Raw genomic sequence first — 27,930 nt, forward strand, 5'->3', positions numbered from 1 at the left:
CCACTATTTTGGAAACTACAAATCCTAACTGTTTCCACGGTATACATGTATGAAATTGTAATCTTCCTACACATCAGACAAAAATTATTTGAGGAGAATCATTTTAACCACACATGTAACACGAGTTATAAAAATAATTTTATGCTATCCATGCACCAGTTTGAAATTATACACACAGACTCCACAGGATATGGGGATGACGATTTTGTTAACATCAGCTGTTCTATGTTTATGGTGAAATTTTACCATGGCTTTGACATATCTCCCGTACCTGAATCAAATGATTTAGACTATGTACATTATGAGATTAATAAACCACAATTCACAATACTGTTCCAATTGCTGGTATTTGTTACGATATCCACAAAGGAAAAAAAAAAACTTTCTTACTCTGTTGTCTTGCAGCATGCTGTGAATTACACAGACGAGTCGATGAATCCCTTTAATTATTAGTATGGTACACACCAATCCTCTTCCATCCTTCTATGTTGCCACTCGTGGAACACTTTGTGTGGCTCTCCTTATGCTCACTTTGGCTTCATATAGTTTTTGTTTCTCAACAAGGCTTTGGTTACTTTTAAATCTATGGTGAAGCTATCTGTGCTTTTGGAGAAACTTTCTAAGATGGTTATTAAATCGTAAAAAGTCGTTTCAAACCCCCACAAGTTCGCTCATAGCATGCTTGTAAGGCTTATTATACAATACTCTTGAATTTTATTCATTTGTACTTAACATTTTCACTCTCTCAGATGGATGTGTGATGTTAACTGCTCAGGTAATCTGTATTCTGTTTTTTGTTGCAGAAATATTTTTTACCCTTAAAATTTCCATTTCCATTTACCAAAGATGCTGTAACAGCCTTATGACTGGTTCCGTGCTCTGCAGTAGCGGAGTCAAAAAGTTCGGTCTTCTGATAAATGGCCCAAAGTAATTTTGATATACAACTTACAGGTCAAATATCAAATGAATACAAAATCTTAAACATTGCTGTGAAACAGCAGGTGTGTAATTCAGAATAGATTAAAAATCAGCTAACCAGTTGCAATTAAAGGTTTATTATACCTTGACCATAGTTTCAATATTTGTTAAAATATCTTTCTTCAGAAGGCCAACTGCAGTTGGCCGTAGTCCCTTAGATATAGTACATGTAACTTAAGCAAATATTTTATCTGGGGATGCCTATTGCATCATGTGATGTAAGAAGGCCAATACTTCTGATGAAGGTGTTTTTACAAATATCGGAACCGTTGTTGTTGTTGTTGTTGTTGTTGTCTTCAGTCCTGAGACTGGTTTGATGCAGCTCTCCATGCTACTCTATCCTGTGCAAGCTTCTTCATCTCCCAGTACTTACTGCAACCTACATCCTTCTGAATCTGCTTAGTGTATTCATCTCTTGGTCTCCCTATACGATTTTTACCCTCCACGCTGCCCTCCAATACTAAATTGGTGATCCCTTGCTGCCTCAGAATATGTCCTACCAACCGGTCCCTTCTTCTTTTCAAGTTGTGCCACAAGCTCCTCTTCTCCCCAATTCTATTCAATACCTCCTCATTAGTTATGTGATCTACCCATCTAATCTTCAGCATTCTTCTGTAGCACCACATTTCGAAAGCTTCTATTCTCTTCTTGTTCAAACTATTTATAGTCCATGTTTCACTTCCATACATGGCTACATACAAATACTTTCAGAAACGACTTCCTGACACTTAAATCTATACTTGATGTTAACAAATTTCTCTTCTTCAGAAACGCTTTCCTTGCCATTGCCAGTCTACATTTTATATCCTCTCTACTTCGACCATCATCAGTTATTTTGCTCCCCAAATAGCAAAACTCCTTTACTACTTTAAGTGTCTCATTTCCTAATCTAATTCCCTCAGCATCACCCGACTTAATTCAACTACATTCCATTATCCTCATTTTGCTTTTGTTGATGTTCATCTTGTATCCTCCTTTCAAGACACTGTCCATTCCGTTCAACTGCTCTTCCAAGTCTTTCGCTGTCTCTGACAGAATTACAATGTCATCGGCAAACCTGAAAGTTTTTATTTCTTCTCCGTGGACTTTAATACCTACTCCGAATTTTTCTTTTGTTTCCTTTACTGCTTGCTCAATATACAGATTGAACAACATTGGGGACAGGCTACAACCCTGTCTCACTCCCTTCCCACCGCTGCTTCCCTTTCATGCCTCTTGACTCTTATAACTGCCATCTGATTTCTGTACAAATTGTAAATAGCCTTTCGCTCCCTGTATTTTACCCCTGCCACCTTTAGAATTTGAAACAGAGTATTCCAGTCAACATTGTCAAAAGCTTTCTCTAAGTCTACAAATGCTAGAAATGTAGGTTTGCCTTTCCTTAATCTATTTTCTAACATAAGTCGTAGGGTCAGAATTGCCTCACGTGTTCCAACATTTCTGCGGAATCCAAGCTGATCTTCGCCAAGGTCGGCTTCTACCAGTTTTTCCATTCGTCTGTAAAGAATTCGCGTTAGTATTTTGCAGCTGTGACTTATTAAACTGATTGTTCGGCAATTTTCACATCTGTCAACACCTGCTTTCTTTGGGATTGGAATTATTATATTCTTCTTGAAGTCTGAGGGTATTCCGCCTGTCTCATACATCTTGCTCACCAGATGGTAGAGTTTTGTCAGGACTGGCTCTCCCAAGGTCGTCAGTAGTTCCAATGGAATGTTGTCTACTCCAGGGGCCTTGTTTCGACTCAGCTCTTTCAGTGCTCTGTAAAACTCTTCACGCAGTATTATATCTCCCATTTCAACTTCATCTACATCCTCTTCCATTTCCATAATATTGTCCTCAAGTACATCGCCCTTGTATAGACCCTCTATATACTCCTTCCACCTTTCTGCTTTCCCTTCTTTGCTTAGAACTGGGTTTCCATCTGAGCTCTTGATATTCATACAAGTGGCTCTCTTTTCTCCAAAGGTATCTTTAATTTTCCTGTAGGCAGTATCTCTCTTATCCCTAGTGAGATAAGCCTCTACATCCTTCCATTTGTCCTCTAGCCATCCCTGCTTAGCCATTTTGCACTTCCTGTCAATCTCATTTTTGAGACGTTTGTATTCTCTTTTGCCTGCTTCATTTACTGCGTTTTTATATTTTCTCCTTTCATCAATTAAATTCAATATTTCTTCTGTTACCCAAGGATTTCTAGGAGCCCTCGTCTTTTTACCTACTTGATCCTCTGCTGCCTTCACTACTTCATCCCTCAGAGCTACCCATTCTTCTTCTACTGTATTTCTTTCCCCCATTCCTGTCAATTGTTCCCTTACGCTCTCCCTGAAACTCTGTACAACTTCTGGTTTAGTCAGTTTATCCAGGTCCCATCTCCTTAAATTCCCACCTTTTTGCAGTTTCTTCAGTTTTAATCTACAGTTCATAACCAATAGATTGTGGTCAGAGTCCACATCTGCCACTGGAAATGTCTTACTATTTAAAACCTGGTTCCTAAGTCTCTGTCTTACCATTATATAATCTATCTGATACCTTGTAGTATCTCCAGGATTCTTCCATGTATAAAACCTTCTTTTATGATTCTTGAACCAAGTGTTAGCTATGATAAAGTTGTGCTCTGTGCAAAATTCTACCAGACGGCTTCCTCTTTCATTTCTCTCCCCCAATCCATATTCACCTACTATGTTTCCTTCTCTCCCTTTTCCTATTACCGAATTCCAGTCACCCATGACTATTAAATTTTCATCTCCCTTCACTACCTGAATAATTTATTTTAGCTCATCATACATTTCATCAATTTCTTCATCATCTGCAGAGCTAGTTGGCATATAAGCTTGTACTACTGTAGTAGGCATGGGCTTCGTGTCTATCTTGGCCACAGTAATGCGTTCACTATGCTGTTGGTAGTAGCTTACCCGCACTCCTTTTTTTTTATTCATTATTAAACCTACTCCTGATTACCCCTATTTGATTTTGTATTTATAACCCTGTATTCACCTGACCAAAAGTCTTGTTCCTCCTGCCACCAAAATTCACTAATTCCCACTATATCTAACTTCAACCTATCCATTTCCCTTTTTAAATTTTCTACCCTACCTGCCCGATTAAGGGATCTGACATTCCACGCTCTGATCCGTAGAACGCCAGTTTTCTCTCTCTTGATAGCGACGTCCTCTTGAATAGTCCCCGCCCGGAGATCCGAATGGGGGACTATTTTACCTCTGGAATATTTTACCCAAGAGGACGCCATCATCATTTAACCATACAGTAAAGCTGCATGCCCTCGGGAAAAATTACGGCTGTAGTTTCCCCTTGCTTACAGCCGTTCGCAGTACCAGCACAGCAAGGCCATTTTGGTTAGTGTTGCAAGACCAGATCAGTCAATCATCCAGACTATTGCCCCTGCAACTACTGAAAAGGCTGCTGCCCCACTTCAGGAACCACACGTTTGTCTGGCCTCTCAACAGATACCCCTCCAGTGTGGTTGCACCTACCGTACGGCTATCTGTATCGCTGAGGCACGCAAGCCTCCCCACCAACGGCAAGGTCCATGGTTCATGGGGGTAGGATCGGAACCATGCTCAAGGAATACTAGCTACAGATTGGTGGGTGGTACAGACAGGTATTCATTTGAGAAGAGATTGAAAAATCAGTCAACCAATTGCAAATAAAGGTTTATTATCGGAACCGGGGTCAAGGAATAATAAACTTTTATTTGCAGTTGGTTGAGTGATTTTTCAATCTCTTCTCAAATGAATACCTGCCTGTACCACCCACCAATCTGTAGCTAGTAGGATGAACTTTCTCTCTAATATGGTAATATTCGGAAATTTTTTGTTTGTCCTCCAAATTTTCCCACAAATGATCTGCCTCTATTGCCACGGTGGCGAGGAGTCTGTAAAAGTACTAGATTACTATGCTTGACACACACACACACACACACACACACACACACACACAGCGCGTGCGCGAGCGTGTATTGTACACAGGAGTGTCATTTAAACACTTTGTCTTAGCTTTTCTCACTGTTTCTATGAGCCTTCATAATACTCATTTTCCATTTGCTGGGTTGTCTATCCTATGCTTCTCCTTCATATTTATTATGTCCTGCAAGAGATAAAATGATACTTTTCTGATGTAGGTTTACAGCATGTGTGTTAATCATCAGTAAGAGGAGCTAAATAGAAAATGTTACACTTTTCGTTAGAGCCACACTGAAAAGTCACAATCACTGGTATTTGACTCATGTGAACTTCTGTCAACAATCCATCATCTCACTCAATATGATACATTTTGTCATTGCACATAACTGTAGGGTTGCTGTGCATGAAGGATATCATTAAGAATGATGCGCTTCACTTTTTCCACATAAACAACTGTGATATAATGCATGATTTGCCATTGCAGACTGCAAATGTTTATATGAGGGTAAGTCAATTATTGTCTGCAAAGTAGTTATAAAATTTTATTCTAATCAAATAGGAAACTTCCAAGAACATCATTTTTCGACATAGTCTCCTTGCATTTCAATGCACTTGGTCCATCGTTGTACAGCCTTTCTGATGTCCCCATAAAAGCAGGTTCTCGGTTGAGCTGCAAGCCAGGAATGCACCACTTCTTTCACTGCTTTGTCCGAGGCAAACCGACGGCCCCTTAATGCCTGTTTGAGGGGACAAAACAAGTGGTATTCAGAAGGGGCAAGATCAGGACTATGTGGAGGATGATCCAGTATTTCAAATTTGAGTTTCTGGAGCGTTTCAGCAGTGTGGGCGGCAGTATGTGGACAGGCATTGTCATGCAACAACACAACACCTTTTGACAGCAATCCTCGGCATTTGCTTTGAATTGCAAGCTTTGCGTGGCAGTAAGCATCTCACTGTAACATACAGTGTTTATTGTTGTGCCCCTTTCCCCATAACATTCCAGTACTGGACCTTGTGCATCCCAAAAAACAATAAGCATCAGTTTTCCTGTGGATGATTGGATCTTGAACTTTTTCTTGCACAGCAAATTTGGATGTTTCCATTCCATACTCTGCCGTTTACTCTCTGGCTCGTAATGATGGATCCATGTTTTGTCACCAGTAATGATCCTGTCTAAGAAGTTGTCCCCTTCATTACCATAGTGATCCAAATGTTTTTTGCAGATGTCCAAGTGTGTTTGTTTATGCAACTGTGTGAGTTGTTTTGGGACCCACCTTGAACAAACTTTATGAAACCCAAGTCTGTTGGGAATGATTTCATAGGCAGAACTGCGACTAATTTGCAGACGATGTGCCACTTTGTCAATAGTTAATCATCTGTCTAAGAGAATCATTTCACGTGAACACTGGTTTCTTCATTTGTGGTGGAAAATGGTCATCCAGCTCCTTCATTGTGCGTAACACTTGTGCAACCATTTCGGAATTTTTGAATCCATTTGTAGACACTCCGTTGTGGCAAAACACTGTTCCCGTACTGTACCTAAAGTCTTAGATGAATTTTAGCCCCTGATACACCTTCCGACCACAAAAAGTGGATCACTGAATGTTGCTCTTTTTTGGTGCAAATAGACAGCGAAGCAGCCATGATTAACAGCATGACAGCAATAATGAAACTAACCTAGCAGCTTGAAAATTGCAAAGATATAACAACAAATAAACAAAGCATGTGTCATCAATGTAAAATGACAGTACTACCAAAATAAACAAAAATATAACTAAATTGTGGATAATAATTGACTTACCCTCATATGTATAGTACATTCATGGTAGCATGCAGTCCTCCATATAGTCTTCACTCTCCTAACAAAAAGACTACCTAAAAGTCCAAAAGGTGCTTTTCATTTGTGTTACAGTCGACCATGCTTCATTTGTTTATATTTCAACATTCAGCAGAAATACACATTTTCTGTTCCACAAAGTTTTCACATTATCATTGTTCAGGAGAAAAGTCTGTAATTTAATCCTGAGTGTCATACATAATGATTAATACATACATTGCTTTCATTATTTGCTATATCTGCAAACAAAGGATTCATATTTATAAACACGTTATATAAGTTTTATCTGAATGCTGTTTGTAGATTTTAAGCAGTTCTTTACATGCCATAGATGAAGTTGAGACAATGAATATTTTGCCATTTCAATACTGTATGTCTCATTTCTGTCCTTTTATTATATGCTTGTTTGTCTTCTTCATGCCAGCATTTTTTGTTGTTGTTATATTTTGACACATGGTCATTAACTGGACATCAATGAGGAATGGATAACTAATAACCAAGTAGGACATTTACATCAATGAGTATTTCGTAAATACACAAGATTATGATGAAAACTGCACAATTCGGACAGATCATCACTGTTCTTTCTCCGATCAGTACTGGTGCTGGAGCTGATAGAAATGTTCATCTCGTACATCTTCCAGCAATCCTTCATGGATTGATGTTTTCTCAACCACCTTCTTAATATGTTCACAGTTTGAGATGAGTCATGTGGGGGTGACATTACCAATAGCTTCTTTTGTCAGCATTTCTGTCTCATTAAGAATAAACATTTTATTGTTCCTTGCCACTATTTTTCTCCTCGGCCCATTGAAGTTTAATTCAACTGAAATAGGCATGTTACAGATGAAGTCCGAGTATGCTCCAAACTTTCATTGTATCTAGTTTCTATTTGCTTCATTTGCACTTTCAGAGCTTTATTTAACACAATGGAGCAGTATGGTCCATTGTCCACTTCTGTCATTAATTGTTATTGTTAAGAAATTTCCAAAAGTCTCCAAAATAATCATGAAAAGTCATTTCAAATTTTTTTTGAAAATGAATAAAAATTATTCAAGACCACATTAGCTGCGTATAGGTTCTTTTATTAGGCAACACAACTGGTTTTGCACCATTATTGGTGCAGCTTCAGGTGATAATCTGTACTGAATATATGACCAAAAGTGTAGGGCAGAAAGGTAGCATGAAACAAAGGATTCTGAATGTAGGAACTATGAGTAGCAGCTGGATATTTTCGGTGCTACAGGAATGTAATGGAAATCTGACATATGGACATATTTACACAAAATGAAATGTAACTCACAGAAAATATGTACGTAGATGAAATGTTTGGACTAACCAATCATCACAGTGAGAACATGAAAACTGTAAAGCATCACATACACGTTTTGTACTTAGCTGACACACCCTATAACACTTCTTTAGAAATGAAAGCAATCATATGTCCATGTTTGATGTTTAATTATGTCCCAAAAAGTTTGAAGTAAATAAAAAGTGAGTATACTCTTGTACATGGACTTCCCACCACTTAATTAACATAAGTATGTCATAGCAAATGATCAAACTGACCGCTGTTTTCGTGCTGGCACAGAGCCGTAAATATCCAGCTGTGACCCCTAGATCCTATACTCAAATTCCTCCACTTGATGCTTTCTTTCTGCCCTACACTTTGTGACAGTGTGTATACACGCTGATGGAAAAAATCTCAGCACCAAAAAATGTAAAGTAATTTCAGAAACACATTAGTGTAGGTAACAAATTTAAGTAATTAACATTGTAAGATCATAGGTTAATGCAAGTGCAAAGTAAGCCATTGCAAATGTGAAATGCTGTTACATTAATAACTGGTGAAACTGCCAGACTGTTGAATGCAAACATGCATGCATTGTGTTGTATAGGTGCCGGATGTCAGTTTGTGGGATGGAGTTCCATGCCTGTTACATTTGGTTGGTCAATACAGGGATGGTTAGTGCTGTTCATGGATGATGCTGGAGATTTCGTCTGATGATGTCCTATGTGTTATTGACTGGAGACAGATCTGGTGATCAAGCAGGCCAAGGCAGCATGTCAACACTCTGTAGAGCACGTTAGGCTCCAACAGCAGCATGTGGGCAAGTGTTATCCTATTGGAAAGCACCCCTTGGAAAGCTGTTCATGAATGGCTCCATGACAGGTTGAATTACCAGATTGACGTACAGTTTTGCAGTTAGTGTGTTTGGGATAACCACGAGAGTGCTCCTGTTGTCATATAAAACCGCACTGCAGACGATAACTCCAAGTGTAGGCCCAATGTGTCTAACATGCAGACAGGTTGTTTGCAGGCTCTCAACTAGTCTCCCAGTTGTTAGTGCAAAAATATAGTTTGATGCCAATCTGAAAAAATACTGTCAACATCCATATATATTATAAAAATGGTTGGATGTATGTGTGTGTTCCACATCTTCTCCTAAACCACAGGATCAGTTTCCACCCAACCCTTACTATCAGGCAACAATAGATGTTGGGCTAAGAACCACCAACCTATCATGGTTCAGGAGAAATGACTTCATAAACAATGAGATGTGTGGAAAACTGTTGCATCATGCCTGACGTTTAAATTTATTACTTCTTTGCTACTAACAATATTCATAATATAGTTCACAGACAGTATCCACATATGCCACTGAATGTACCTACATAAATATATTGTTGTACAACAGATAGTTCAAGAGATGTGACATCATAAACACTGAGATGTGTGAAAAAATTCCTCATGGTGCATGAAGTTTTAATACATGTATTCTTTACTACCACGACACTCATACAGTTTAGTCAGTTTAAGGAAATCCTAGAAACATGGCACCACTTTTGACAGCTTTCAACTGCAAAGTGCAAATGGCTTTAGGCAAAAATAATAGCTATCTATAGAGGTATGAAGAGGTGTTGTCATAGCGACATTTACAAAATTGTGTTGCAGACATGTGAAACAGCTGCACCCAGCATGCAGAAACTGTACGCTACCGATACAGTTTCATTTTTTGTTTTCATTTCTTTTAGAAAATTGTCAAAATGAATTCCTGGGCAGTGTTGGGTTTGTCAGACAGCATTTAAATAAATACAACAAACGTCCTATCCAATATACAATATGCAATAGGGAGCATTTAATTTCTAATTGGTCACAGATATCTATTCCTACAGATACCAATGTGATTTCTCTCAATATGAAAAACATGTACTCTAACATTCTGACCAACCAAGTTTGCGAAATCATATCTAGTAATTTACAGACTTGTGGTAGATGCCCTTGTGATGAAATACGAGGGTAATCCCAAAGGTAAGGTCTCCTTTTTTTTTTAATATATAAGTACATCAGTGTACATCAGTTTACAGCTTGAAAATTTAGCTATTTTTCGACATAATCACCATTTCTGTCAATGCATTTTTGTGCCCGTGTCATACCAGCTTGCCGCCATGCTGTTCAGAAAGTTATCAACCTCTTCTTTCACCTCATCGTTGGAGCTGAGTTGCTTTCCAGCCAAATGTTCTTTTAACCTAGGGAACAGGTGATAGTCACTGGGCGCCAAGTCAGGACTATAGGGTGGGTGGGTGATTATGTTCCACTGAAACTGTTGCGGGAGAGCAACAGTTTGCCAAGTGATGTGTGGGCGAGCGTTGTCATGGAGAATGTGTAAACCCTTGCTCAACATTCCTCTTCTCCAGTTCTGAATTGCCCGTTTGAGTTTTTTCAGAGTCTCACAGTACCTATCAGCATTAATTGTGGCCCCAGTTGGCATAAAGTCGACCAACAATACCCCTTTCTGATCCCAAAAAACGGTTGTCATGACTTTACCGGCAGACTGTGTTTGTTTGAATTTCCGTGGCTATGGCGACGAAGGATGCCGCCACTAGCACGATTGTTGCTTGGTCTCAAGTGTAAAGTGGTATGCCCAGGTTTCGTTTCCCATGACAATTGAGTCCGGAAAGTTGTCCTGTTCGGCTGCAACGCAGTGAAGAAATGTGCGGGAAGCATCAACTGGTTGCCGCATGTAATCCTCAGTCAGCATGTGAGGCACCCATCTTGTGCACACCTTCTAGTAGTTCAATGTTTCCATTAAAATTCTGAGCAGTGCTTCGGGAAACCTCCACTTCCAATAATGTGGTTGACACATACATTTGGTTTCACAGGTTTTATTTCTATAACTGTCAGGCACCCCTCACTGAATTAGTTATGGACAGTCCATCTCTTAATTAAGTAATTAAGTCTCCTTTGCTAGATACGCACATTCTGCACCTTCTAATTATATTATGATAGATAGTCACTGTGCAGTATAGCATAACTAACCTACAACAGTCTGACACACATTAAATGATACATGTGGCACTTAAATAAAAAAAGTTAATCAGCAATCATTGTTAATTGTCGTACTTCACAGTCCATTTACTTATTCACAAAACTAAATCATTGCACCATTAAATCTTGGAACAGACTGACTTTAAAATGCCTTCAGGCTCAGTGCTTATATAGCTTAAAAAATGACTACTAAAGTTTCAGATAAGTATGTGTCAACCACATTATTGGAAGTTTTTGAATGCAAAGGGCGCTGCAAGTAGATAGTGCTGTACCCACCCATATTTATGACCAATTTTTTGCCATGGCCACTGACACCCAGGAACTATAAGCTGATACATGACACGGTATGTCACAGTTTGGCCAACTCCAAAGTCTGCCATTGCTTCGCATTTCCACAAAACAGGACACACAATTTCTGGTATGGAGAATAATTTAAAAGTTTTACGTAAAGAGGATGTAAGATGAACATCAACAAAAGCAAAATGAGGATAATGAAATGCATTTCTGGAGATGAGAAATTTGTTAACATTGAGTATAGATTTAGATCTCAGGAAGTCCTTTCTGAAAGTATTTGTATGGAGTGTAGCCATGTATGGAAGTGAAACATACACAACAAATAGTTTAGACAAGAAAAGAAAAGAAGCTTTTGAAATGTGGTTCTACAGAAGAATGCTGAAGATTAGATGGGTAGATCACATAACAAATGAGAAGAAACTGAATAGAATTGGGGAGAAGAGAAATTTGTGGTTCAACCTGACTAGAAGAAGGGATTGGTTGGAAGGGCACACTCTAAGGCATCAAGGGATCACCAATTTAGTTCTGGATGGAAGTGTGGGGGAGGGAGGAGGGGAGGCGGGGGGATAAAAAATCGTGCAGAGAGATTGAGAGATGAATACAGTAAGCAGATTCAGAAGGATGTAGGTTACAGTAGTCACTCGGAGATGAGGCTTGCACAGGATAGAGTAGCATGGGGAGCTGCATCAAAGCTGTCTTTGGACTGAAGACGCAACTACTACAACATTTAAAGAAAACAAAGGGAGCACCTTAAACATTTTAGAAGTGCAGATTGAGAACTTTGAAGCAGTCAGCCACCCACACCTTGATAAACCAAACTGAGTTGAAACACCATAGCATTTTGACTAATTTTGATTGCCCAAACTCCCAGAAATTCGCCATCTTCAGATCTTGCATACCAGATATGTATTGATGTTTTAAAGCCTGCTTAATATAGAAACAATGAATATTTTTCAAATTTTTTTAAAAAAAAGTTCATACTGTTTATACTTTCAAATTCATTCAATCACCACAGTGCTTTTGCTTTGTGTATTTATCATTTAATCTTGTAATATGATTCTCAATTTTCAGTTATTCACAGAGAAAATGGCAATCTGTTCTCTGTGCCTTGTCACGTTATGCCTGCTCAGCATGTGTTCAGTTCATATTAGTACCTCTGTGTGACCTCTTCTACCACGTGACTGTCACAATAACCCACTGTAATGGATACCATACAAGATGGGCTCTCAATAGCCTGGTGCAAGAACCTATCATTATATGACCACTTTAAACTTTCATAGCTCCTTCATCACTGTCTTAAAGCTGTTGTCACAGGGGATGAGGCAGCTAACGTTGACATGCATGCTAACACAATATCCAGTGTCACGAGACAACAGTGCCATCGGCACAGGGAACAAACTGGTTAACATTGTTTTGTGAAGTCCAACAGCAGTTGTCAGCTTTATTTGGCTCGCAAACTATGCAGTTTGTTCATGATAATCAACGTATATAGAATTCCAATGTTAGCTCTATTAAAACGCACATTTCCTTTCTTGACAACATGCTAGTTATGTTGTTCTGTCTGTAACATATATAAATAAAAACTTAAATATCTGTGAATAGACAAAAATAAAATATATATATCTATTCGGTAAGGATATCAGCTTATAAAAGTTCACCAAATGGAACAAACTCATGCCTGACAGTGTGTGCACTTACATGTACATAACATCAAATATTACACAAATCATTTCTATTAATTTCATAGGAACGTCCCACAACCTTTTAGAAAATGTGAAGAGGGGGGATTGTATACAGGATGATGTGAACCCTGTACTGTTCCACCATCGATTCCGTGCCGTGATGCCTCAACCAAGTACACTACGGTGAAACTCAGCTTTCAGTGACCTTGAATTTTATAACTGTTTTCTACATGCTTTGATCATTGAAAGGTCATTGACATTTAATTATAACAAATCTTTAAAGAACAACAAATTTTCATGAGTCTTCAGTGGGTCATGATACACGAGTTACAAAGCAAAAATAACTAAATATGAAAGTCCTTTAACCACCAACATAACCTTTCCAGTCATTTTATTACAGTAAATTGTACCAATAATCACTCATTCTAGTGACATTCAAAGTGCTGTTGGTTAGAAACAGCACATATTTATAGGGAGTAACATATAACGTAATACCGACCGAAAATGGGCATCTACTCAATATGGCAAGTACAGTATGGCACCTTGCTTTCTGCTTGTGGTTTTGGGAGCGTTCTTGCTTCCTGTTGGTTCTACTTTATGTTGGCAAACTATTGCAGAACTTATTTTGTGTTTCACATGACAAAATGGCTCCTCAACAAGAAATAGCAGAAAGTTATGTCATAAAATTAGTAGAGCGCCACATCAGTATTAGCTAACATGTTCTGTGTGCTGAGAGGTTTAGCACAGTTTAATTGGTAACTTTCTGAAAAGTTTTTTCTTATCAATTCTTCCTGGTTAACATGTGTTCTCTTGCTGCCCCATTTTCTTTCTGTTTATGCTGGACTAAAGTCGGTTTAAAAAAATTCCAGTTCATTTTTGTCTGTAGATAATTTATGTAAACTGTTTGTATCCACCTGGCGGAGATCTCGTATGTGGTAGCTGCAATCCTCTTTCACTAGGGCTACGTTTAGTAATGAGTCAACTTTTTAGACCTTGAATCAGTGATATCTTTCACTACACAGTGTCTGTTACCACTATTTCTCACTCCATAAGCATTTTATTGGAGCAGGAGTATCAATTACCACTGTTTCTGTCCCGTATATTCTAATTTGCAGGGATTTTCTCTTGTTTCCAAGGTATTTTATTTGAGCGTGATTATTGACACTTTAACCATTCGCATTATGGTTTATAAATTCAGAGTTAAGCCATTCAGTGATCCTATAAATTCAGAGTTTAGCCATTCAGTGATCCACCTTTTAAGAGCTAATGCAATTAATCTGTTCATAACTCAAACACTGGGACATCGTACATTCTCTCTAGGCTTATGAAGCAAAAATCGGTGAGTAAAAACCTGTACCTATTTGTTGCTGTTATATGCTATTTATTAACAGCCTTTCATTTAAAAGAAGTAGTCAATACAGATTCCCAAAATGGTTCAAATGACTCTAAGTACTATGGGACTTAACATCTGAGGTCATCAGTCCCCTACACTTAGAACTACTTAAACCTAACTAACCTAAGGACATCACACACATCCATGCCCAAGGCAGGATTTGAACCTGCGACCATAGCAGCCGCATGGTTCCAGACTGAAGTGCCTTGAACCGCTCGGCCACTGCGGCCAGCACAGATTCTCACCTGAATATACTCCCATAATGGTACATTGCCTAATAAAAGATCCCGTATACAACTAATGTGACAGTGAATAAATTTCATTCGTTTTCACAATTTTTTTGAATGATTCTTTAAGATTATTCTGCAGAATTTTTGAAAATTTGTTTACGGTAATAATGTATAATCTAAACTGTGGTTGCCCTAACTACAAAATAGCCCATCATTGATGCTGGAGGAGGGTGGGGGGGGGGGGGGGGGGGGGGATATTTTGGAACAGGAAATGAAAAAGCCAGTCCGTAAAAGACTGTGGTATTCATTTTCTCACAATACTCATTTCATTTCCCAGAATAGAACCCTAATAAACAGTTTGGAATGAAGCCATGAGCTGAGGTAGCGTAAAGTCCAATTATCATGCCATGCTTCCTAACAGTGCTTTGGTCGTTGCTTTTGCTGTGCTTTCTGTCAAGGTACACAAAGTCTTTGAACAGAATGCTTCTCACAGCATGCAGATACAGGTATCACCAAGCCTGTCTGTCAGTTTTCTTGATGGTAATCTTTTTATTCTAAGGACCAAGCCAGTTAAGACACTTTTTAAGAGCCAAGTTTAATCTCATTAAACAACTATGTTTCTTTGAGACTAAAAAGAAGTTTGTTTAACATAGGGTACTCCTTGCAATGATGATGATGATGATGATGATGATGATGATGATTCTATACATGTCTTCATGTTACATTGTGCTGAATGTGTTCCTCTTGGTTACCCACCTGTTTTATCCTTTTTTTGTTTTTCTGTGGTTTCCCCATGCTTCCAGGAGAGAATGGTCTGATGATGCTTCATCATTCTCGTCTTTCTTCCTCCCCTGATTATTTCCTCTTCTCAGCATTGTGGAGTTATGAATGTTATGTCCAGTTACTGTTCTGTCCAGTACTCTTGTAACTTCTAACATTGAACACCCCACTGTTGTATTCCAGTTGGCAGTGCTCAGTCTAACAGCACACAAATTCACACCCTTTTCTGTGGAAAGGGACTCCCTTCAATACCTGTAGAAGCTGGCAAATGTGTTCTCAGATAATCTTTTTTATGACAAAACTTGGTGTTGGGGCTTGACAAAATTACTGTTAAAACAGTGTGTTGTGTACATAGTTCTGCGTAGTCAGCGCGTACACAACTTTCCCACTAGAGCGTGCTCCGCTAAGCACAACAGCGCAGGCGCAGCGCTCATCCGTCTCCGCACTATGAGATGGCGCTGTCTTAGAGACGGACCAACTTCTGCTTCCGCCGATCCGCGTATTAATATGTCATGCAGCCAATGAGATTGCTGCTAACGTAGAACCCTTTCTCCTCGCGGATCACACTCGCGCAGTGATACCTGAACGCGTGAGGTATTATAACGAGTGTACAGACCTCCGAGTAGTCAGTCTGCGTTAGTCTGTAGCCAAGTTTCAGTCTGCTCCTAATAAGATTATCATATTCCTGTACATAGCCATGAAGATAAATGTATAGACACTTTGTCATGTATCAGAGATATGTGAGAATAAGATTAACGTACCAAGACCAAAGGAACTGCAGATTGTCAATTGTAAATAGCATCCAGAATCAAGTTAAGTAAGGTTTATGATTGTTATTATTTTAATAAATGTGTGTGAAAATTAATCAAGTTTTGTTTAAAGTTGGTCACCGTCAATCTGCTACTCTAAGCGTGCAAGTGGCACTTCTATCGTCTGACCTAACAGCAGAAGATAAACATGCCACCATAAGACCACGAGACCTATTGCTGACACTCGCCTACTTCGTTAGAGCGACAAGTCGAATAATCTGATGGTGTGTGTACCGAAGGTCTTGCAGTACGCACACCACACAGTGCTAATATAAAAACACTAGGTCACAGCAACAGCTGATGAATTCACAGTATGGTACATTTCACGAGAGCTGAGGAGCATGAAAGCACCTGATACTCAACCCTACATACTACTGTGTAATAGTGGCGTGCAATACACTGAAGTGACAAGTCATGGAACACTGATATGCACATATACAGATGACTGTAGTATCGCACACACAAGGTATAAAAGGGGAGCATGGACAGCTGTCATTTGCACTTGGGTGATTCATGTGAAAAGGTTTCTGGCATGATTATGACCACACAATGGGAATTGACAGACTTTGAACATGGAATGGTAGTTGGAGCTAGGCAGTTGTTGGGAAATTTAGTATTCCAAGGTGTGCCGAGAATACCACATTTCAGGCATTACCTCTTATACTGGACAACAAAGTGGTCGACAGCCTTCACTTAATAACCAAGGGCAGCAGTGTTTGTGTAGAGTCATCAGTGCTGACAGGAAAAAAAAAAAATGCTGCATAAAATAACCACAGAAAACATTGTGTGACATATGATGAACCTATCAGTTAGGGCAGTGTGGCAAAATTTGGCATTAATAGGCTGTGGCAGCAGGTGACCGATGCAAGTGCCTTTTGCTAACAGCACTACATCGCCTGCAGCACCTCTCCTGGGCTTGTGACCATATCAGTTGGACACTAGATGACTGCAAAACTGTGAGCTGATCAGATGAGTCCCAATTTCAGTTGGTAAGAGCTGATAGTAGGCACAGTTCCCACGAGGCCGTGGACCCAAGTTGTCAACGAGGCACTGTGCAAGCGGGTGGTGGTTCTATAATGGTGTGGACTGTGTTTATATGGATTGGACTGTGGCCTCTGGTCCAACTGAACCTATCATTGATCGGAAATGGTTATATTTGGCTACTTTGGAGACCATTTGCAGCCATTCATGACTTTGTGTCCCCAAACAACAATGGAATTTTTAAGGGTGAGAGTGCAGCATGTCAGAACATTCTGGCCAATTTGAGTGAGTGATTTGGCCACCCAGGCACAAATCCCATCGAACATTTATGACACATAATCAAGAGGTCAGTTCCTGCACAAAATCCTGTGCCAGCAGTACTTTTATGATTATGGATGGCAACAGAGGCAGCATGGCTCAATATTTCTGCAGGGGTCTTCCAACAACTTGTTGAGTACATGCCATGTCGAGTTGGTGCATTACGCCAGGCAAAAGGAAGTCAGGCAAGATGTTAGGAGATATCCCATGACTTTAGTCACCCCAGTGTAGCGTGTGCGTAACTTCCTGATTTGTCAGTTGGGGATGCTGGGTCATTGTTGGTGTTCTGTCAGCAATAACTTCCTGTCCTGTCCACCAGGCTGTAACGTCCAAAGTTGCAAGTTGTTATAATTGCACTGTAGTGTCATTTTAAGTCCTTGTGGAACTAATAATTCCTACACCTACAGTGATGAATTTTATTTCAATAACAATTTGAGTAAAAGTAAATCCAGCAACTTATATATGTTTTGTTACTGCTGCTGCGTGATAAGTGTTCACTATTGACATCATTTCCAGTGGAAGTGGATAGTGATAATTGTACAAGTATTCTTGAAAAAAGAGGTAGCATTCTGTTCATGATTTCAGTGGTGATTATTAATGGTAGCCAATTTCCTAGTTGAAGCACTGTTTGACTACTAAGAACAGAAAAAATAAACATTGAAACAGTGCTGTTTAATCTTTGGCCCAGAGTACCATGTACACTCATTTTCATTGTTTTCTGTTGAAAAGTTGTGTCAGTCATGTTCCCAGAAAAGCGTTAGAATTGAAAGTTATGTTGAATTTCAGGACTGGAACATCTGTTTTTTTTCCCCTATCATTCATGGCACACTGTAATTTGTAAGAAGTTACAAAAATTTTCTGATTACCTATGCATACCACATTCTTTTTCCTCTTATGATATTTCCTACAAAAAGAAGTGTTCATTTCAGTTTTCTTATTTGGGGAAACTATGGAAATTGTTTCTGGTTGGACTGTCTAAATCATATATTTCATGATCTCCCCTTTCAGAGTGTCTTTAAAAAAATCAGTAAACAAATACAAGTGTTACTATAGTGTGACTGCAATAAACATCACATACAGAAATGTTTGAGATTTAATTTCTGTTTCAGAATATAATTATAAAATTTGTTTCAGTTAAGGATGAAAGTAGTCACACGATCGGTGTTGAGTTTGGATCTAAAATAGTGAATGTTGGAGGAAAATCTGTGAAGCTACAAATATGGGACACTGCAGGTCAAGAAAGATTCAGGTGAAATAATTATCTGAATTGCTGCACAAACATAGCATTTAAGTATTATTTTTGTAACAGTTCTTCAGTTTTCTAGCTCTAGCTCTACTTGTCTAGTTTCTGTAAATCAGGTATTGTACAATACTCTAAGAATATTTCAGTAACACTAACTGTTTTTACTGAGGGTTATTTGCATAGTATAAATAAATATTATTCGTAATGTATTTTATTCCATTATTTATGTGTAAAAATGCCGTAACATCGGAGCTACTCATTTTTTATGGCAGATAGTTTGTAACGCAATCCAAAGTTAACAGGATTCTACATTGAAATACAACTTCCATACTATTCTAAGAATGCGTGGGAAATTGGTTGTGTCTCTCAAGTTTCTACCATCTTCCTCAGTGATCATATTTGCGGAAAGTTGAACCTGATTGAAACAAAAATTATTTTCAGTTTAATTTTTACACATGGGACTTTGTGAGACTATTGCCACTCCTTTGTAATTAAAATTAAATTATTTAACTGAAGAAGAAAAAAATTCACCACGCAAGAGATATATTACCTTTCATTGAACTATGCATAAAATTCTAAATCTAAATGTATAACTGATGATCTGGATGGTACGTCGTCAAAAGAGTAGTATTTCTGAGGTTTTCCTAAACCAGTAATATGAGAATATAAAAGCCAGGTGGTTTGAGGTAGCATGTCTACAAGGAGAATATTGGCTAAAGAAGCACAGTCAAATGATGACAGTGTGCAAGACAGGAGGAGGGCAAGTGTCTTTACAGTTAGTTAATTCATGCACAAATCCCATAATGAAGCAAGGCCTTCAGGGTTGTGGAACAAGTAAACAACTTCAAGTTACGTCCTCATGCACTACTCACTTGGTGTTTCATCTACTACTTCATGCTAAGGAGTTATGTGACGTTGCTGATTACAGACAGTCTATATACTTGATAATTTAAAAATCTGTATAATACAAATGTTAGTATTAGCTGGAATTTGCAACCTCAGGTACAAATATACTAATAAGTCATACAAGTCATTAATAAGATACTCTTTTACTCGATTTTGGTTTTCTGGTGATTTGTAATTTCCTGTCTACTTGCCACAGAATTTAAATGCCATTCTGAACATTACGGGTACACACAATCTAAGTGGAAATTAATTTCACTTCTAGTATTGTGGCTGTGATTTTCATAGTTCATGATAAATTATCATGTTATTAACCACAAATACAGTTGACCGTTGGGGAGTAAGTGCATTAACACATGAATGTAAGAATCCCAACAGCCTTGTAAAGGCTTCTGCAAGATGTTCGGTTATCAACTTTAAACAATATTCTAATTACACACTTCTGTAGAGTACATAATGCTTTTTTACTTTAGCTGCATCACTTCAGGACATTGTGCCATCACATAGTATTGCGTGAAAGTGTGCTAGCAAATCCCATCTGTGAGTCAACACGATCGGAGAAATTTCTAAGTGTAAAGCAGACATAACCAAGTTTCTTGGTTAACTTACCTACTTACTGGTGCTATTTCAGTTTCTTATCCATCTCGATGCTTAAAAACTTCACACATAGCATTTAATTTTATGTGTGCGTATTTACCTCTACCAATGCTTCCTTATAAGTCATTTTGTTTGAATATTATTCTGAATGCTTCAGCAAATTAGTAATGCAAGTAACATTCAGCTGCAGTCTGTGCTGCAGTGTTTGGAGTAACCTTGAGAGGTAATGGGTCACTCACCGTCCTCAGTTGTGTAGTTGAGGTTATGAGCTAAACTGTTACTGCTGCTCCTCTGACCGTCCCCCCTCCCATGATTTTTGATTTTCTATATCAAACTCTTTCCCCAGAGAGCCTAAACACAGGTGAAATAACAGAGTCCTGCACTTGTCTTGTAAATACTTGTTACATGCAGGGAGTCCTGTGCTGATTCTGGTATTCACTGTTCTCTTGTGGAAGGATGACTGATAGCAAGAAAGGAAAAAAATTGGTGAAGGGTGAAAGGAAAGGCAAAGAGGAAAACAAGAAAGAGAAAAATTGGTAGAGTAGAAAAGGGATAAGTGTGTAGTACGGGATAAAACAGATCATCATGACAGGTCAGTACCTTGAATTTAGGTGTTAGTGTAAGAACACAAAGTAAGTCAGTAGTCTGCATGCTGACTCGCTGCTCTTTCGAGTGCAGTTATACGCACCTACGGTTGTACACAGAGAAGGCTGGTTAGCCTGAGAGTCAAGGTGCAGCATTGCCATTACGAGTAGAAAGGTGCACATACTCAGGTAGCTCTGCAGTCTCTCTCACACAATTTTACAGAAACTATTTGGTAAAAAATAATTTTTATGTTACTTACAGCTTTATATTTGGCTTCATGGTGAAGTGCCCATCATTTCATTAATGGTCGTAGTTATTGTGATATTTCCCATTTAAGTAAGACACTGCATGAAATTCTAAAAGTTTACAACGAAAAATAGGGATTGCTATAATTTTGCACTTGGTGCATATTACATCATATGTTGCTGCATATGAAATTTAGCTGACACATTGAAAATATTTCTTTAGACTTGGGACGAGGTGTCTGTCTCCAATATTGAGATAATTGATTTTTGTCACGCACTCAGTTTAGAGTGCACGTGCACACACCAGTGATAAAGCCAGAATGAAATATTCATAACATCCCTTGTATCACATAATGTTTGAGGTATTGAAACAAAACTGTGGAAAACGATAGTATACAAAGAGGAGAGTATTTTTCTAAAATTTCATTATCTGCCTCGTTATTCAAATAACAATAGATTTTTTTCAATTAAACAATGTGATTTTTAAGGGCTATTGATAGCTGGTGAAACAAAACTTGCTGTGGTGTGTGCAGTAACTTAAGTGGAGAAATTACAAGTTTATTTTTTTATGTAAGGGGGTTTTTTCATAAACTACTGACCTGCTCCCCCCCCCCCCCCCCCCTCTCCTGCCACTTTTGTCCCAATTTCAACTACATTAGGTTGCTAGTGTGATGAATATTTGTAAACACTGCTGTGTTATGGCAAAATAAGGAAATTTTAACATGGGAGCAAGAAAATAAAAATGTAGGTGCTACTCAAAATTCACCACTACAGCCACTTCCCTTAAGTAAAAAAGGTTAACAAATCAGGCAAAAACAAATCACTGCTTTTGTTGGATTTTCAGAAGTTTGTAACCTAGTGTGTTTTTAACAATGAGCAGCTGGTACTGAAATTTATCAAGGTATTTTCTTTCTACACATCCGTGCTCTGAGAAAAATGAAAAGAATTCACAGTACATGGTGCACAATCTTTTTGTTCTTACCCCCATTAAAAGTGATTGCTGAGCTGTTTCATCTCAAATATCTTTTGATATGTTAAGGATATTATCTATTCTCATGTTGATGAGTAGTTGCACATGGCTCATAAAAGAAATTAACCATGTTTTTTTGAATATAACTATTCTTCTTTTGGCTCTGGAATAGTAGTTTTTGTTAATATAATGCATTTATAACTCTGAAGTTGTGGTCACTCTCATGACCTGTAGAATCCTGTTCACTACTTGTCAAGCGGAAAATAGATTATCAGTATCTTTGATGAACTAAAAGATATTTAAGGTGAATATGTTTAATCCTTTACTCATAGGATCAAAACAGTTGTTGAATACTGCCTCCTTGTTGAATATGGGGTGTCCAGGAAACCTGCTTTCTCAGATCAAGACAACTTTCAAAAAAATTGTATTCACGAATTTTATTGCAAAAGAAAAAAAATACAATACTTCCCTAAGTGTTAAACAGATTTGTTGCAAGCAAAGGGCGACAAACAAAATAAGAAATCTCTTCAGTATAATAATTCCAAGTTTACGCTACATAAAATGTACGAGCCAAGTAATGAGCTTTGGTGCTTCTGTCCTAGTTGCAAGTCTTCACGTTGCTGTAGATCTGAGGCATGGCCAGTCAGGCACGGTGCTTATGTTCTCTTCTCAAAGAAGTCACTGCTGTCGCGATGTTGTCTTGGAGAGGTGTCAATCAGCGTTCAGTTGGCTGAAGTCTTCTTCACAGCCCTTTCTGCTCTATTTTTGCCGACCGTAACAACAATGGTGTGCTATTTGATGTGAATTTTGTTATTCTCTTATTTCTCAGATCATTGAAGTGCTGAAAGAAAATTCTTTGAGTTTCCGCACCAGCTGTTCATTACAAAAAACACACTGGGCTACAGGATTCCACTGAAATTGTAACAGGAGTGATTTAATTGTCCCAGACTTCTTACCAGTTTTCTCCCTCTGAGCGATGTCATCAGTAGTGAGTTTGGACTAAAAACCTACATTTTTCTTGTTGACATGTTAAAATTTACTTCTTGAACCAAAATACAGTGGAGTTTACACACCACCACCTCGCTGACATGCTAGTGCAGATGCTATTGTGACAGAATCCTGAAACAGCGGTTTATTAAGTGAGGAACTAAGGCCATACCAGGTCAACAGCTTATGAAAAAGCACGTCCTTGGTATAAAAATAAACGTGTAATTTCTTCACTTATGTTTCACCAGCTATCGATGGTCCTTAAAAATTAAATTATTTAATTGAAAAAATCTATAGTTACTTCAATATGCCAACAGATAATGAACTCTCACACATGAACCATAATATTTCATTCTGGTTTATCACTGGCGCATGTCCCCCTGCAGGTCCGGGGGTTAGAATAGGCCCGAGGTACTCCTATCTGTCGTAAGAGGTTACTAAAAGGAATCTCTCATGTATTGGCCTTTATGTGATAGTCCCCTGTAGGGTTTGACCTCCATTTTTCAAAATTTTCCCGAAGAGCGAGCCAATTGGGGAAGGGCGCCTTACATGTGCATCGTGTCCATCATGCGCCGAGACCTATCGCATCCTTGTCCACGTGGGTCTGCACTTCTGCTCACTCTCCAACTGTTGGGCGAGGTCACCCTCCTGGGTGTGTATTTTTCCATCAACTGTGCGGTATCGTTTTCTACGCTGACGATGATAATGGACTTGTTTGCATGGTTGCGCCTGATATCCAGCACAGTAGCCAGTCCGTTGTGGTGGTGCCGCCATGTACACTTTGGTTGTAGCCCCCTGACAACACAGGGATCGCTCTGCTGATGCCTGCGCCATTAACTCCTCATGTATGCCAAGGGGTAGATGCCCATCAATTCAACACACAGAAGTACGACTCCAAATCATTCCCCTCCCTGGCCACACCATGGGAGGAATGTCGGCTCTCATTCACCCCCGGTACCTTGTATGTTCAAGAGCTGATGGGGAATCTTTCATGATGATGAAGCCTCAGTTTGTTATTGAGCATTTTAGAGGACACGTTTGGGGAGATGGAGGGCTTGTCCAAAATGATATCTGGGTCAGTCTCGATCAAAACAGCATCCTCTGCCCAGTCACAGGCATTACTCGCTTGTGACAAGCTGGGGGATGTTTCTGTAACCATCACGCCCCATAAGAGCTTAAACATGGTCCAGGATATTATATTTCACAGGGACCTTCTTTTGCAGTCGGACGATGAGCTGCGTGCCAATTTAGAGCGGCGAGGTGGAGATTCTGGCGTCCGCTGAGGACCTAAATCTTGCCAGACCCTCAGACACAATGGATATAGACTGCTCAGGCAATAAGTCGGTGTTCCCACCGTCTGGCTGAGGTACGGCAACTGTTAAGCTTTCCACCTGCTTTCTGCATTGCTCCAGGAAACCTGATTCCTGACAATGTGGACCCCTGCCCTCTGCGGCTATAAGGGATATTACAGGAACCATACCGACTATAATCGAGTGTCAGGTAGAGTTTGCATTTATGTCCTAAACTCAGTCTGTAGTGAAAATGTGCCCCTTCAAACCCCTCTTGAAACTGTGGCTGTCAGAATAAGAACGACACAGGAAATAACTGTTGGCAATGTATATCTTCCTCCAGATGGTGCAGTACCCCTGAATGTGTTAGCTGCACTGATTGATCAAGTCCCTAAACCTTTCCTACTTTTGGGAGATTTTAATGCCCATAACCCCTTGTGAGGTGGCACTGTGCTTACTGGCCGAGGCAGAGATGTCGAAACTTAACTGTCTAAGTTTGACCTCTGCCTCCTAAATACTGGGGCCGCTACACATTTCAGTGTGGCCCACGGTAGTTACTCGGCCATTCATTTATCAATTTACAGCCCAGAACTTCTCCCATCTATCCACTGGAGAGCAAATGACAACCCGTGTGGTAGTGACCACTTTCCCATCTTCTTGTCACTGCCCGTCAGACCCATGGACGCCTGCCCAGATGAGCTTTAAACAAGGCGGACTGAGAAACTTCACGTCTGCCATCTCCGTTGAATCTCCCCCATACAGGAACATAGATGTGATGGTTGAACAGGCGACTACAACAATCATTTCTGTGGCAGAAAACGCGATCCCCCACTCTTTAGGGTGCCCCCAGCGAAAGGCAGTCCCTTGGTGGTTGCTGGAAGTCGCTGAAGCAATTAAGGAGTGTCGGTGAGCTTTACAGCAGTGTAAGTGGCACCCTTCCGTGGAGCACCTAATAGCCTTTAAATGGTTCCATTCCCCCATTCGCCAACTTATCAAACAAGGAAGCAGGTGTGCTGGGAAAGATACGTCTCACCCATTGGGTGCCATACATCACCTTCCCAAGTCTGGGCAAGGATCAAACTTGTTTTCGGGTACCAGACCTCAATAGGTGTCTCTGGTGTTAATATAAATGGTGTATTATTTACCGACACAATTGTGATTGCCGAGCACTTTGATGAGCACTATGCTCGAGCCTGTGCATCAGAGAATTACCCCCCAGTCTTTCGCACTCTCAGACGGCAGCTGGAAGGGAAAGTCCTCTCGTTCACTACACGCCACAGTAAATCCTCTTAATGCCCCATTTACAGAGTGGGAGCTCCTCAGGGGCTTTGCACATTGCCCCGACACAGCTCCTGTCCCAGATCGGATCCACAGTCAGATGATTAAACATCTCACATATGACTACAAGCGACATCTCCTCGTCATTTTCAACGGGATCTGGTGCACTGGCATCTTTGCATCACAATGGTGGGAGAGCACCATCATTCCGGTGTCCAGTCCCAGTAAAACCCTGCTTCATGTGGATACCTATTGGCCCATCAGCCTCACCATCGTTCTTTGTAAACTGCTGGAATGTATGGTGTGTCGGTGGTTGGGTTGGGTCCTGGAGTCTCGTGGCTTACTGCCCCATGTTGGGGTGGATTCCTCCAGGGTCACTCTACCACTGACAATCTTGTGTCCCTCGAGTCTGCCATTCAAACAGCCTTTTCCAGACGCCTACACCTGGATGCCATCTTTTTGATTTACGAAAAGCATATGACACGACCTGGTGACATAATATCCTTGCCACATTATACGAGTGGGGTCTCCGAGGCCCGCTTCTGATTTCTATCCAAAATTTCCTGTTGCTTCGTACTTTCTGTGTCCAAGTTGGTGCCTTCCATAGTTCCCCCCATATCCAGGAGCATGGGGTCCTGCAGGCTCTGGTGTATCTCTATTTTTAGTAGTCATTAATGGTGTAGCAGCAGCTGTAGGGCCGTCCATCTCACCTTCTCTCTATGCAGACAACTTCTGCATTTCATACTGCTCTAGCAGTAGTGATGTTGCTGAGCAGCGCCTACAGGGAGCCATCCACAGTGGGCAGTCATGGGCTGTAGCCCACGGTTTCCAGTTTTCGGCAACAAAGTTGTGTGTTATGCCCTTCTGTCCGCTTCATACCATTCATCCGGAACCAGAACTTTACCTGAATGATGATCCACTCACTGTAGTGGAGACATATTGATTCTTAGGACTGGTTTTTGACGCCTGATTGATTTGGCTTCCTCACCTTCATCAGATTAAGTGGAAGTACTGGCAGCACCTCAATGCCCTCCACTGCCTGAGCAACACCAACTGGGGTGCAGATCACTGTACGCTGCTGCAGCTCTACAGAACCCTTGTTTAATCCCGCCTTCACTATGGGAGTCTGGTTTATGTTTCGGCGGCACCCTCAGCATTGCGTTTACTTGACAAAGTGCACCACTCTGGCATTTGCCTAGCGACAGGAGCTTTTTGGACAAGTCTGGTGACCAGCGTCCTGGTGGACACCGGAGTCCCTCCATTGCAGCTTAGGCGTGCACAACTGCTGGCCAGTAATGTTGCACACGTTTGTAGTTCTCCTGCACATCCAAATTACCGTCTCCTTTTCCCACACATGGCGGTTCATCTCCTGCATCAGCGACACGTAGGTTGCGACCTTGCCTGGACCTTTCACGTGGCGCTAAGGATTCATTTAACCCCGCGGCTCTCCGCTGCCACTTCCTCTCGATTCTTAACATGTACCGAGGCCATGAAGTGGTTTACACTACATTGACGGCTCAATGACTTACAATCACATCGGCATCGCATATGTCCGTGGAGGATGTATTGAACAGCATTTCTTCCCTGATGGCTGTAGTGTTTTCAGTGCCGAGCTGGTTGCTATATCTCGTGCTCTTGAGCACATTCGTTCATGTCCTGGGGAGTCGTTTCTTCTGTGTACTGACTCCTTGAGGTACCTACAAGCTGGTGACCAGTGCTACCCTTGTCATCCTTTGGTAGTGACTATCCAGGAGTCCATCTATATGCCCTGGAACAGTCCAGTCATTCAGTGGTGTTTGTCTGGACCCCAGGTCACATCGGAACCCTGGGCAATGAACTTGCCATCAGGCTGGCCAAACAGGCTACGTGGAAACCACTTATGGAGATCAGCTTCTCTGTAACTGACTTAAGTTCAGTACTATGCCGCAAGGTTTTGCAGCTTTGAGAGACTGAGTGGCATTACCTCAGTATGCACAACAATCTGCGTGCCATTAAGGAGACTACGAATGTGTGGAAGTCCTCCATGCGGGCATCTGTCGGCTCTGTGGCTCTGTATTGGCCACACTTGGGTGACACATGGCGACTGAGGTCGGTGCGGCACCCGGCTGACAGTGGCCCATATCTTGTTGAACTGTCCATCTTCGTCCGCCCTGCGACGGACTCTTCAGATACCAGACTCTTTGCCATTAATTTTAGCTGACAATGCCTCATTGGCTAATTTAGTTTTACATTTTATAAGTTTTCACGCATGTCCTTTGTCCCTTTGTGTTGTCCACTCTAA

The 27,930-nt window shown here is 40.2% G+C and overlaps 1 protein-coding gene across 1 annotated transcript in view; it reads left to right on the forward strand.

Annotated features, from left to right (window-relative positions):
- The window catches only part of LOC124554968 (ras-related protein Rab-4B), a 104,611-nt gene that overhangs the window by 12,353 nt on the left and 64,328 nt on the right, over nt 1–27,930 (forward strand). Inside the window, exon 3 of the mRNA XM_047128700.1 lies at nt 18,687–18,801. Within this exon, the coding sequence (XP_046984656.1) occupies nt 18,687–18,801 (115 nt within the window). The remainder of the gene's footprint in view (nt 1–18,686; nt 18,802–27,930) is intronic.

The sequence above is a fragment of the Schistocerca americana genome, chromosome X, assembly GCF_021461395.2.
Source record: "Schistocerca americana isolate TAMUIC-IGC-003095 chromosome X, iqSchAmer2.1, whole genome shotgun sequence".
In the NCBI taxonomy this organism is placed as follows: domain Eukaryota; kingdom Metazoa; phylum Arthropoda; class Insecta; order Orthoptera; family Acrididae; genus Schistocerca; species Schistocerca americana.